This window comes from Onychostoma macrolepis, chromosome 15 (genome assembly GCF_012432095.1).
Source record: "Onychostoma macrolepis isolate SWU-2019 chromosome 15, ASM1243209v1, whole genome shotgun sequence".
In the NCBI taxonomy this organism is placed as follows: Eukaryota; Metazoa; Chordata; class Actinopteri; order Cypriniformes; family Cyprinidae; genus Onychostoma; species Onychostoma macrolepis.
The window spans coordinates 1,561,523-1,574,205 of NC_081169.1; the positions used below are offsets into that span (position 1 = coordinate 1,561,523).

Below are 12,683 nucleotides of genomic sequence, written 5' to 3' on the forward strand. Positions count from 1 at the left end.
TGTACAAACACATTGTGAATTAAACATCTTTCGAGAAGAATCGAAATGGAAAAAGTAGGTGGGGATCTGACCTCATTTTCAGAGGAAACATTCATACAGTAAAAACGTGCAGGTCCCTTTTTAACACCTTTTATAAATAACTTACTCTGTTGGTGTTCACACGGCTATGACTCTTTTCCTGGTAATCCAGTTGGCTTGAAGTTGAATTAAGGAGCCTTAGATCATGAGCCAAATCAACAAACGTGTCCCCTTTGGGACCCTGCTGGTGGTGTTCATGTACCGAAAGCCAGCGCATTACTTCAGCATGTCCTTGGCACAATCTAAAAGCAGTATGCAATGTCTGTTCTTCTGTGTTTGATATCGGTTGGAAAAGGGTTAAACAAATAAATGAACAGCCTGAAACATCAGCTTCCAGGCACTGAAATCAGATAAGACGACTTGTTTCATGTCAGAGGGACAGAGCAAGTGAGGCAAACTAAATCACTATGGGAGCGTAAGAAATATCTGCAGGCCAGATTTGCACCCAATGTGTTTAGTGATCTGACTGAATGTGTGTTTGTGTTCATTCAGGGCCAGGTGTAGGAGGAACTGGAACTGGTCCTGGTTCTAGCCTCCCAGGTGCAGTGAATGTATATTTAGCAAATACTGGCATGAGTACAATCGAGTGATTAGCCAGCAGTGATAGTCTGTTCTAAGGTAGTCTGACCTTTCAATTGTATGTTAGGCCTTGTCATTCCTCAGACCGGTGTGCAAGGACTGGGCCCTGGTGGGGTTGGACCTGGGGGAAAAGCCGCAAAGCCCGGAAAAGCTCCAGTGCCGGGTGAGTGTGGGGTTTTCAAGTTGTATGTATACATGGAAATAAGCATGATTATAGATCAACTTTTCAATCTTGTTTTTTTGCAGGAGTGGGAGTGCCTGGACCGTATCAAGGAGGACTTGTTCCTGGACAAGGTTTGTTCATTTTCCTCTGTTTATGCACTGCAATATGACCACCAGACCCAAAAGGACTCTGCAAACATTTTCCACATTTATGGTGAGGATTGTGGGGAACATATGCCGAATTCTGTGAAATGGATCTACACATGGCAAAATATGTTCAAGTGAGCTGAGGATGCTACACGCTTAGGCTGGAAACATATTATATGCAAGAATGCAAACCTACAAATTCTTGGCACACTCAAGGGGGCGATAGAGTTACTTTCACAGTGTGCGATGGATTATTCAGGTAGCTAGCTAAAGGCTGTTGAACTTAACTTTAATTTCTTTCACTTGCTCAACAAGATTGACTGCTTCATAACAGCAGTTGACCTAAAGGAGAAAGCACACCGTAGAAGACTCTAATGCCGGCATAGAAACAGGCAGAAATGACGCATAAAATGTATATTGTGCATACGTGCATAGAATAAATTTGTGCCGTTATCAAATTAGGCAAGATATCTCATAAACAAAGGTATGTGTAGAACTTGAATGATTTCTCCAAACATCTGTGGGGCTTTCTGTGCTCACAGACTTAGTGCAGGCCTGCTAATCAGTCATTTGGATAAAACACCAAATTAAAATTGCACACATGGCCTTCATTTGGTCTTGATCATTTGGATTTAAATGATTACAGGCTTCAATGGGCGGGGTGTTCTTCCTGGTGTAGCCACAGGAACTGGACTCAAACCTAAATCAGGTAAACTCTCAATGAAAATGACATGAGTCATTGCAGTGAAATAAACTCTACCATATCTGACTGACTGAATCTTTCCTATAGCTGCGGGTGGAGGGCAGGGTCTGGTACCAGGTGGTGGTTAGTACATGAGCATACAGCAACCATTTAAACAGAATATTAATAATGATATCTGGATAGTGTGGAAGTATCTGCAAATCTGAACAACACCTGTGTTCAAAAAGTTTACATTGTCTGTTGACATTCAAACAAATGATCCTTTTGCTGTAGGTGGGCGTGGATACGGACCACTGCAACAAGGAGTATTTCATGGATACCCTCTCAAATCTCCCAAAGCCCCAGGTGGAACATTTGATTCTTTTGATCAGACTGCACAAATCGTGCTCAGTCCAGCTCTGCCACGCCTTGAAAAGAAACATTTGCAGACTGATTGCACTTGTGGTTTTACAGCTATTAAGCAATACAATATGAGGTTGATAGAATTAAGAAAGTAAGAATGTCTTTCATCAAACGCTCCAGATGAAACCCAGCTACATTGGATCAGTGTTTAGACTTGCATCGCAAGTCGTCCATTTATGTGGTAGATTGCTCTCCGGTGCACCAAAACGTTGTGTGATTTCTTCTACATGGAGGTTCAGCAGTTTAAGTGCTCAATTAATTCGTTACTAACCTCAGATGGACGATGTGCTCTCTGGAAAGTGACCTCTCACTTGGGAAAGTGCCCTGACAAAGTTCATAGTAATAGTTTTCATAGTCACAACTGAAAATATTTTCATAAATTTTTCCGTTTGAAGCTTGAAATTAAGTACATATTTTCATGTCTATCTTATCGGCGCGTTATCAACCTTAATCATGGACTAGGAATACATCCAGTGAAATTAGGAGAAATTGATTGCAGTATTAATATGTGAGCCTCTAGTGGAAGAGAGCTTTTCCAAACTTGCATATTTGTTCTGATAAAAACAGGACACAATATTGATAAAAATGTGTGGTCAACTTCAACAGTTTAAGGCTTTACAGGTTATGTGAAAGTGAGCTCGTACGTCAACGGAAATCATTCAGAGGCTTCTTTATCATCTAATATTTTACAGTTTTATCTGTAGTATTTTATCTGTATGTGCTGTTTGTTCAAATGTTGGTCATGCGTTACTTTAGTTCTCGCCGAACTCTACTGTTGTGAATAGCTATAATATGTACAGGATACAACACATTTGTTGACACAGTATTTTTGGTATATCTTTAGTATGTCTGGATAAGTCTTATGTCATGACTTGTCCTAACAGGTGCTGGGTTACCCTACACTGGTGGTAAACTTCCATACGGTAGGCTACAGTGACGACCTCGATCACTTGCATGTGCTGAATACCTTGTGTGTGATGTGTATGAGCATGTGTGCTGATTCTCACCTGCTATAGGTTATGGTGGTTTTGGTGGAGGTGCTGGACTCCCTGGTGGGAAAGGAGGAGCTGGCTCCAAGCCCGGTTATCCAACAGGGACTGGTGTGTTATGTCAGAGCCACCATATTTAAATAATTGTGTATATATATATATATATATATATATATATATATATATATATATATATATATATATATATACATACACACACAGGCTATTTTAGGCTATTTTATTATAATTATACACTAGAGGTGAATCTAAAATAGCCTGTAAAGAACACATCATGTTTTAGCTCATTAATATATATTATTGAGCTAAATCATGATGTGTCTAAAAAATAATGTCCAAATGCAAAATGTCCCCAATGTTAATGAAAAAATAGAATTTCTTATTTATTTAGTCTCATTTATTTAGATTGTGTGATGAAATAAAATCCACACATGCTCTTGACTTCATGAGATTCACCCTAGAAGAGTTGCAAAGATACTTAAATGACTGTCATTTTCCATGGCTGCAAACAGCACACACACACACATGCACTGCAAATGCATGACCAGTAGCTGATCTGCTCTCTCTGTACATAGGTGTGGGGACTTTAGGGATCTCTGCTGCACAGGCCAAAGCTGCTAAATATGGTAATAATAATTAATTAAATGATTTTAAAGTCCACATGCTTTATCCACAGAACAAATAAATTAACATTGTGCTTCAGTTGTTTGTGCGTAATTGTGTGTTGTTGTTGTTGTTTTTTTTGTTTTTTTTGTTTTTTCTTTTCAAGAGCTTATATTAGAAGTTCACTGTTTGCACCCATTTCTTCAGGCACTGGAGCTGGTTTAGGTGGGGCCGGAGCTTTTCCGGGTGGTGCTGGACTTTACCCTGGTCTAGGAGGTAAGGATGCATTTTCCTTTGAAATCCCCTAAAACCTCAATCGACATTTTTATATTAAAGGAATTGTCCATATTGAAATGTAAGTAATTTACTCAAGCGGCTAGTTTAGTATTTACATATTTTCTTTGGTGTTGGAGCTGGTTTAGGTGGTGTTGGAGCAGGTGGTGCTGGTGGAGTTTATCCAGGGGCAGGAGGTGAAAGATCATTTTGCTAAAGAATGGTTTAGGAGCTGCAATCAGCTGTTTGATTAAAGGAAATCAATTTACTCACCCGTATGCCATTCCAAAGTGTGGAACACAAATGTCATTTTTTCCCAAAAAACAACAATTAATGTTGTTGTTGAGGACAGACCACACTTTATGTTGTTTGTTAAAAGCTTCAAAATCTTAATCCAACTTTAATTTGTCCTACAATTACTCATTGTGCTGACACTTGTATCAAAAGGAATGAGTGAATTCAGGTATACATTTTATTCATATGTGTACTCCCTTTTAGAATCTATAGGTACTTAGAAACTACCAGAGCAATTGTACAATGAAACATTGTATGCAAAGACATGTTGCAATAGGTTTGAGGTCAATGCACATGGGGCATGAGATGTGGCATTCAATGGTCTGTGATATTATTGATGTTTTCTATTTCCTAAATTTGAAGCAAAATTTGGATCTGTCCTCTCTGAGCAGGTGCGGGTTTTCTTACCCCAGCGCAAGCTAAAGCAGCTAAATATGGTGAGTACACTGACTGATTATCATGCTTTATTATGGGGCTCATAACTGACTGATGGGCAATTCAGGCTTGTTGACTGTATTACATAGTCAAGTCAAGTCACCTTTATTTATATAGCGCTTTTAACAATAGAGATTGTGTCAAAGCAGTTTTACAGTATAAAATAGGAAAAATAGTGTGTAATAATACAAAAGGACAAGAGTAAACACTCAGTTTCTGTTAAAGTCAGTTCATCATTGATTCAGTGATGTCATCGTCCAGCTCAGTTCAGTTTAAATAGTATGTGCAATCAAGTTGACAATTTTGCTGGAAGTTAAGTGTCTCAAACTAAGCAAGCCAGATGCGACAGCGGCAAGGAACCAAGGCTCCATCAGTGACAAGTAAAGTAGTTCATAAAGTCATTACTGCTGTTGAGAAATGTCAACGTCTGTCGATGCTTTATTTTTCATTAATTTAGCAATGGTATTGAATAAATGCCTGGGCTTGTGTTTGTTTTCTTCTAAAAGAGAAGAAAAGTAACCAGATCTAGCAGTTTTTTTTTATGTTTTTCTTGTAGGAGAAGGTACTTTCCCACCATGCAATTCGAAATACCTCTAGTTTTGTTTTCTTCCAGCTGCACTCCATTTTCTGCGCTACTCTCTTCAGGGTGCAAGTGTGCTTGTTATACCACGGTGTCTGACTGTTTTCCTTAATCTTCCTTACGCGTAAAGGAGCAACCATATCTAAAGTGCTAGAAAAGAGAGAGTCCATAGGTTCTGTTACATCATCAAGATTTTCTGAGCTATTGGATATGCTGAGGAATTGAGATAAATCAGGAAGATTACTTACAAAGAAATATGTTGTGGTAGAAGTGATGGTTCTACCATATTTGTAACAAGTAGTTAAATTTACAGCTTTAGCTATATGGAGTACACACAAAACTAGATAATGATCTGAGATATCATTTCAATGCCATTCATTTAAATTCCATGTGACAGTATTAAATCTAGAGTATGATTTTGACAAAGACAACCAATAATCTCAATCTGATAGCAAACCTTCTTTTACTAGGTGCTGGTCCTGGTGGTACTGGTATTGGTGGTGTACCAGGCGCAGGTGGACTCTTTCCAGGAGCAGGGGGTGAGATAAAATTGTGTGCAGTAGTGTTAAATGACAGTCACTTTATTAGAATGATTCACAACTGATAAATGTTTTGTGTTTTTCCATGTGTCAAGGTCCTGGTGCGCTCTCTCCTGCTCAGGCAAAAGCTGCTAAATACGGTAAGCATGTCTCCATATTTAGGATCCTTCTTAATCAGATATACCATGGTTCTAATTTCTTCTCCTGGGTGGTCACTGTCCTGCAGAGTTTCAACCCAGGTACTGTAGCTTCAACCCCAATCAAACATACCCAAACAAGCCAGTTAATGTCTTTACGATTGCTAGAAAAGTACAGGCAGGGTTGGAACTAAACTCTGCAGGACAGTGGTCCACCAGGAGCAGGACTAAAGAACACTGACATATGGCATTGGAAATTTTAAACTGAGAGATCATGGCCCTGTCTTGTTCCAGGTGCAGGAGTAGTTCCTGGTGGGGCTAGGATTGGTCCTGGTGGTGCTGGGATTGTGCCAGGAGCTGGAGCAGTTTATCCTGCCACGGGAGGTTAAAAAACTGTCTACACAAAATATCTAGTAGAATATTAAAACATTATAATGATCATGGAGTCTCAAAACCATTTCTTTTTTAAGGTCTTACTCTTGCTCAAGCCAAAGCAGCTAAATACGGTAACATTTATTTGTGGTGGAATTTCACAGAGGTTTATATAGTTTATTCTAAGACCCCATTTATAAAGCAACGTTTAATGGATTTTTCCTCGATCTCCTAGGTTTGGGTGGGGCAGCTGGAACTGGTGTTGTTCCTGGTGTTGGAGGACTATACCCTGGAGCTGGAGGTGAGTGGGAACAAACAATCAAATCACTTCTTGAGGCACTTAGGAGCCACTGCACAAAATATCCATGAGTACCACTGTACACTGTGCTTTATCTTCAGATCTCAGATCTCAGATGTATTTGATTTCACATGTACATGCCCCTAAACATCAGTTTTACATTTTGGCCATGCAATCTCTTCTGCCTATAATGGTGCTTCTTGGTTTCCAAAATTGGCCACTATACATACATACATACTAGATGCCCTTAAGATCAAGTCACTCAGAAGTGACTGCATGGATTTTAATATCCCAGGGGCAATTTTCAAAGTAGTATATTGGTTCGCTGCTTATTTTATTAAAATGTTTTGAAAAGGTGCACCAGTTGGTGGAGTAGTGGGGGGAGCCGGGGGAATTCCTGGAACAGCACCAGGGGCTGGAGGTGAGTTTTACACTACATTGATATTGCATCTGATTAAACCTACAGTTCATGTCATAATGTTAAAATGTTGCTAATAATGAAGTGTTAATCTTTTGGACAAAGTATAGAAATTACTTTACAAATTCCTTTTTAGTGTATCCAGGTGGAGTGAAGCCTCCTAAATATGGTAAGAGCTTTTACATGTGTTTCAGGTGTAAATGGGATTTGATAATGTAGTGCGGATGAACATGAGGGGGGGCGGGGGGGCGGGGGGGCGGACAGTTTAACACCTTTGCTTGCAATTTTCTTCCTGTTATAGTTTATAGGTGTATGACTTTTTGATTCAGGCACTGCATGTACAGTATAGTACAGTACTGCATGGCAGTGGCGCCTGCAGGTGTACAGCTGTACGCACTGTGCGTACCATGAGCGCTCAGACTGACCTGAGATTTGCCCTGCAAACATTTCAGTAGTAAATTATAGGCCCGTGTGTCCCGTATTTCTGTCGAATGAACCAGTCATGCCATTAATAATGAATGTATCAGTCTTTTGCATGCCAAAGTCAATTTCTGCTTATAAACATTACGTCAAATAGAAAGAGAAAATCATGCTATACACATTTTCATGAGATCGGGTTAGACTACAACAGTTAATTTGTAGCCTATTTTACAAATGGGAGTACAACGAATTCATGACAATGTTTTACATTCAAGCTACCCGTAAAATGTATAGTGAAAAGTTCTTTAAAATTATTTGGAATGCAATAAAGTAATTTTTAAAGCTGTTTTTAAAGCATTTGGTGCATGGATTAAAAAATAGGCTAATAAATAATTCACATATCAGACAAAATTGTGTTGCAGAAAATCCTTTAAATTTTAAGGAATTCAGAGCAGAGCAACATAAAAATCTGAAAAAAATATAATCAGGCCTGTTTTAGGCTTTTCCTTATTTTTATATTTTAGACGGTGATGAAAAATTACTCGCCATCTCCTCATTGGATGTGCCTTTAGAGAGAAAAGCATCTTTACGGATTACATAATGAAAGAGTTTTTGTTTTCGATTTGAATTATTTCGTTTTAAAGTAGTAATTTAAAGGTTTCTATAGATATATTTATCATATTTGTGACTCAATTCACTGAGTTTCAGTTCATCATTGTGAAGCACTCCTATTCAAGACGAGACGGCAAGCGCATCTTCTGTTTTCCTATTTATTTTATAAAAGCACAACATTTTGTTGATATTGTGAATGCACACAAATAAAAGTAGACCCTTCACAGTTCCGAATGATGTATTACTTTTACCTTTATGAGCAAAAATTACGGCATATTTTAAGTTGTTTCCACTATGAAGAAAAAAATGCAAGTGACCGGTTTGGTGCCTCCATGTCCTGCAAAGTATGCTTCAGCTTCTACTCTTCACACAAACGATTAGATATGCATCTAGCGCACATTTATATAGTTCAAATGTTTAAACTAACATTGTGATATGCTTGAACTGTTTATATCCATAGATTTTATTTTAGGCAAGTCGTGATGATTTGAGAAGGCTAAATTGATCAAACATAGGCTATGATCTGCTCACTTGCTGCCGCTGGCCACTTGGTCGTTACTTAAAAAAAAAAAAAAAAAAGCCCTTGCATTTAACGAACAAAAAGTGCTCCAAACGTATTTATAAATTAACTTTATAAAAAAATTAAACGAAATGTAATCACTTTACCATTACATACGACACAAAACCCCATGGTATTTTTCAAAGAGTGAGTAAGAAAAGGAAAGTATAACTTTCAAAAGATTAGTCAGTACAAGTGGAGTACTTGGGATAGGTAGTACACTCTAAAAAATGATGGGTTAAAAACAATACATTTGGCAACCCAGCACTGGGTAAATATTGGACAGAACACATGCAGGGTTATTTTGACCCAGCTGGTTGGCTTAAACATTTTTACCCACCATGGGTTGTTTAATTTAAGTCATTGATTGTTTAAAAATCTTAAAATGGGCTGGAAATTAAAAATCACACACAGAATTACTATAGGCAACAGCAATAATCAAAAGATGAACATTTATTATTAAGCAAAAACACCCATGGACAAAACACAAGACAAATTTAATTTATTTGGGTGAATATAGTTTACAATATTACATACATTTAAACTCGTTTAACAAGCATTTTAGAAATAAAAAAGCCTGTGAACTTTAGACCGCGGCCTCGCGTTTCACTCGTAGCTGAGAGATGCGTGACTGACTCCAAAACCTACCCATAAACAAACAATACTGAGATTAGAGAACCTATTTTAACATCAAATTAAATTACACTCAATATTATAATGAATAAAATCCATTTATGTTATGCAAGGCAAAGGTGTTTCCAGCGTGAAATGACCGCTGCTGACGCAGCTGACATCTCGTCCTTATGTTGCGTTGTGTAAAATAATATAATTTACACCACATTAAAGGGGTCATATGATGCGATTTCTTGTTTTCCTTTTCTTTAGTGTGTTATGTAGCTGTTTGTGCATGTATAAGATCTGCAGAGTTACAAAGCTCAAAAAAAAGCTCATAAAATGATTTATTCTATCTAAAAGAGAAGGCTGATCCAGACCGGGCTAAAACGTCTCAAACGCTGTGTTTCTGTGCGAAAGCAAAAGCACTTTATTTGGCCTTCCGGAAATAGATGCAATTAGGAATCATTGGTTAAGATTTACTTACAACAGAACAGCACAACCCAAATGTTCGAATTTGTGCATCGCATTTTATGGACGACCATTTTGTGAAGGTAGGAGAGTACAAGGCTGGCTGTGAACAAAGGCTATTTCTAAAAAAAATTGGATCAATTCCGACTTTGCTATGACAATCTGGTGCTTCTGAATCAGCGACTGTAAGTATGTTTTGTTATTAGTTTAAGTATTTGCTATTGACCGTTCAAATGCGGAGTTTTGCGCAGCATAGAGTAACACGTTGCGTGTGTGTGAGGGGAACAGGGTCACATCACAGCAGAGTGAACAGCACGTCAGCTGCCTTAACCGCGGCTTGTGTACTGCATCATCACTGTCTGTCACGCGACTCTGTTGCCCTCTCGGGCTTGAACTGATGGTAAAACTAACAACATTATTAACTGTCTTGATATTTACTTTGAAAGCTGAAGCTCGCGATTATGGTAAAGGGGCGTTACATTTCCAACGCGTGCTTGTGGTGTTCGGCCAATCACAATGCGCTTGTCGGAAGGAGGAGCTTTGTAGAAAATGACACGTTTGAAATGGGCGGGGCATAGAGGACCTACAATAACGCACAGTATTTGAAAAATAATGTGTTTTTTGAACATTAAAGCATCTCAACATATTCTGTTTCACCAAATACACAAAATAATGATCTTTAAAATAGCATCATATGACCCCTTTAAAGATTTTATAAATTAAATAAAATGTATACAAACCTTTATTTCCCGGAGAGAGTGCACAAAATTGGTGGCGGCAGTGATGAGAACCACTCTCTCTCCTGTAGGACACAAAAAGCCCAATCTGACTGTAACTCAGCAGCTGCGTTGTTCCATCAGAGTCAGGCTCAACTCAGCGGATAGGTAGAAAAAAATAACACAGCGTTAAAAATGACCACGCACCTGGGTAAAAATATTAAAAAATAACCCAATAAAATGACACAACAGGCTGAACCCAGCATTTGGGTTAAAAAAAAATAACCCAGCATTTTTATTTTTTATTTTATTTGAGTGTAGAAAGTGTTATTATTCTAAAATAGGACTTTCAGATCAGTTTTATCTTGTATATTATAAAAAAAATATAAAGAAATAAATTGATACTGCTTGGCTGTACATGTCATGTCTGTAGGAGGAGCAGGAGGGGCTGGTGTTGTCCCAGGCTATGGTTCTGTTGCTGGGTTCGGAGGAGTTCCTGGAGCTGTGCCTGGGGCTGCAGGTCTGTATATGTTGAATTGTCTCAATTTCTCACAACTGTTGTTTGTCAGTTAAGCTAATTGTGTTTCTCATGACAGTTTATTTTGGGTTGATGTTTAGTTATTGTGATAAATGTTTTTAGGGCTAGGAGCTGGTGCCAAACCTCCTAAATACGGTATGGGTCTGACTATTTTCTATGATTTAGGTGCACTGGTAATGCTATGTAAGATAAATACAATTGTTTGTGCTTTTTATTTTGCCATTTGCACTGGAATTTTGTAATAGAACTTTGTGTTGACATTATAATAAAAAAAAAAATAATTGACTTATTAAGCTGTACTTAAAGACATGATTGTTGGTAGGGTATTGTCCAGTCAAATATTATGCTATTGTGGCCGCAGGAGTGCCTGGAGGAACAGGCTTGGGGGTCCCTGGAGGAGTACCAGGAGGAGTTCCAGGAGGAGTTCCAGGAGGAGTACCAGGAGGAGTACCAATAACTGGAGCAGGAGGTATCACTGTTTCATTCTGCATGATGAAATGTAAAATGCAAAATATTAGATGACATGTTAGACACATTAATTCTTTTAACCTCTTAACCTTTTAACCTCTTTTTGAAATTTTGGATTAAAATGCATAGACCTCAGCATGGTTTTTTGTTTTTTGCTCAGCTGTTCTTATTTCTGTGTTTAAGGATACCCTGCTGGTGCCAAGGCTCTAAAATATGGTATTTGTATTCATTGATTATATATATACAGATATAAGCAATATATATATATATATATATATATATATATATATATATATATATATATATATATATATAAGCTAGATCTTAGTAACCTTGAATTTACTTGAAAGAAAGTAATAAAAATTAATTTGTCTAGGTTTGGGTGCTGTTGGTGGTTTACCAGGTGGGACTGGTTTTGTGCCTGGAATAGGTAAGCAAAAATGCCTGTCAATGAGCAGAGCTATTATGACTATAACAGCTGTTTATATTGTGAGTAAATATGCTTATTAAAACAAGAAACAAAATACATTATTGATTTTGAATTGAGGTAATCAACAGTGTTTTCATTTAGAGACTGCTTGGAATTTTTTGGGGTTTTTTCTTCAGTAATTTTTCTTGGTTTACACTGTTTTTGATTTTGCCTAGCCATGTACAAACAGTTTTCTATTTAATATTTGAAGAGTCTGTTGCAACCCCAAATCAAAAAGCCTGTTAAATTTCTTTCGGCTTTGAAGACATAAATCCATTTTTGTACTGTAAACATGTTCCTTGAAACAGATTGTTCTTGAATGTTTACAAATGTTTGAAAATGTTTAAAAATGTAGCTCATGTTCAATGGACTGAAAAACCATGACCAAGCATGTTTGTCTTATTAATACGTTGCTTTACTCAAAATAAGCTTGCTGCTGTGAAAGTACTGGCACCACTTTTTGTTTTGTGGTCTATGGGAATGGAACTGGGGCCGGACCCCCTAAGTAAGAAAAAAAAAAAAAAAACGGCCCCTGATTATTAGGTTCAGGTGTAACAAATTGACCTAAACTATACAGGTGTGCAAATCAGCACTATTTGTTTAATTCTGTGCAATGTTTGTGATTTGTAATCAGCAAATTAGACATTTGGAATTACATAAAGTGGAAATAAAGTAAAACTGAAGCAGTATAAGCAAACTATAGTTCTGCTGCAGACATGTGAGATGGTTTGTTGACTACCTTTGTCAGTTGACTAGTAAAAATGGGTAGACATGCAAGTCCTAAGGAGCAA

The 12,683-nt window shown here is 37.7% G+C and overlaps 1 protein-coding gene across 8 annotated transcripts in view; it reads left to right on the forward strand.

Moving 5' to 3' along the window:
• The window catches only part of elna (elastin a), a 64,403-nt gene that overhangs the window by 29,459 nt on the left and 22,261 nt on the right, over positions 1-12,683 (forward strand). For 7 of the 8 annotated variants that reach the window (XR_009274365.1, XM_058799557.1, XM_058799550.1 and 4 more), the window contains 24 exons: positions 571-618; positions 725-820; positions 904-951; positions 1,613-1,675; positions 1,757-1,792; positions 1,943-2,014; positions 2,956-2,994; positions 3,088-3,171; positions 3,654-3,704; positions 3,889-3,957; positions 4,095-4,151; positions 4,641-4,685; positions 5,734-5,802; positions 5,898-5,942; positions 6,234-6,323; positions 6,410-6,445; positions 6,547-6,612; positions 6,965-7,030; positions 7,164-7,196; positions 10,851-10,937; positions 11,058-11,090; positions 11,317-11,424; positions 11,607-11,639; positions 11,800-11,853. Coding sequence is in view for 7 of the 8 variants with exons in the window: in XM_058799557.1 (XP_058655540.1) it covers positions 571-618; positions 725-820; positions 904-951; positions 1,613-1,675; positions 1,757-1,792; positions 1,943-2,014; positions 2,956-2,994; positions 3,088-3,171; positions 3,654-3,704; positions 3,889-3,957; positions 4,095-4,151; positions 4,641-4,685; positions 5,734-5,802; positions 5,898-5,942; positions 6,234-6,323; positions 6,410-6,445; positions 6,547-6,612; positions 6,965-7,030; positions 7,164-7,196; positions 10,851-10,937; positions 11,058-11,090; positions 11,317-11,424; positions 11,607-11,639; positions 11,800-11,853 (1,428 nt within the window). In the remaining variant the exon portion in view is untranslated. The remainder of the gene's footprint in view (positions 1-570; positions 619-724; positions 821-903; positions 952-1,612; positions 1,676-1,756; positions 1,793-1,942; positions 2,015-2,955; positions 2,995-3,087; positions 3,172-3,653; positions 3,705-3,888; positions 3,958-4,094; positions 4,152-4,640; positions 4,686-5,733; positions 5,803-5,897; positions 5,943-6,233; positions 6,324-6,409; positions 6,446-6,546; positions 6,613-6,964; positions 7,031-7,163; positions 7,197-10,850; positions 10,938-11,057; positions 11,091-11,316; positions 11,425-11,606; positions 11,640-11,799; positions 11,854-12,683) is intronic. The other variant, XM_058799551.1, reaches the window with a different exon arrangement.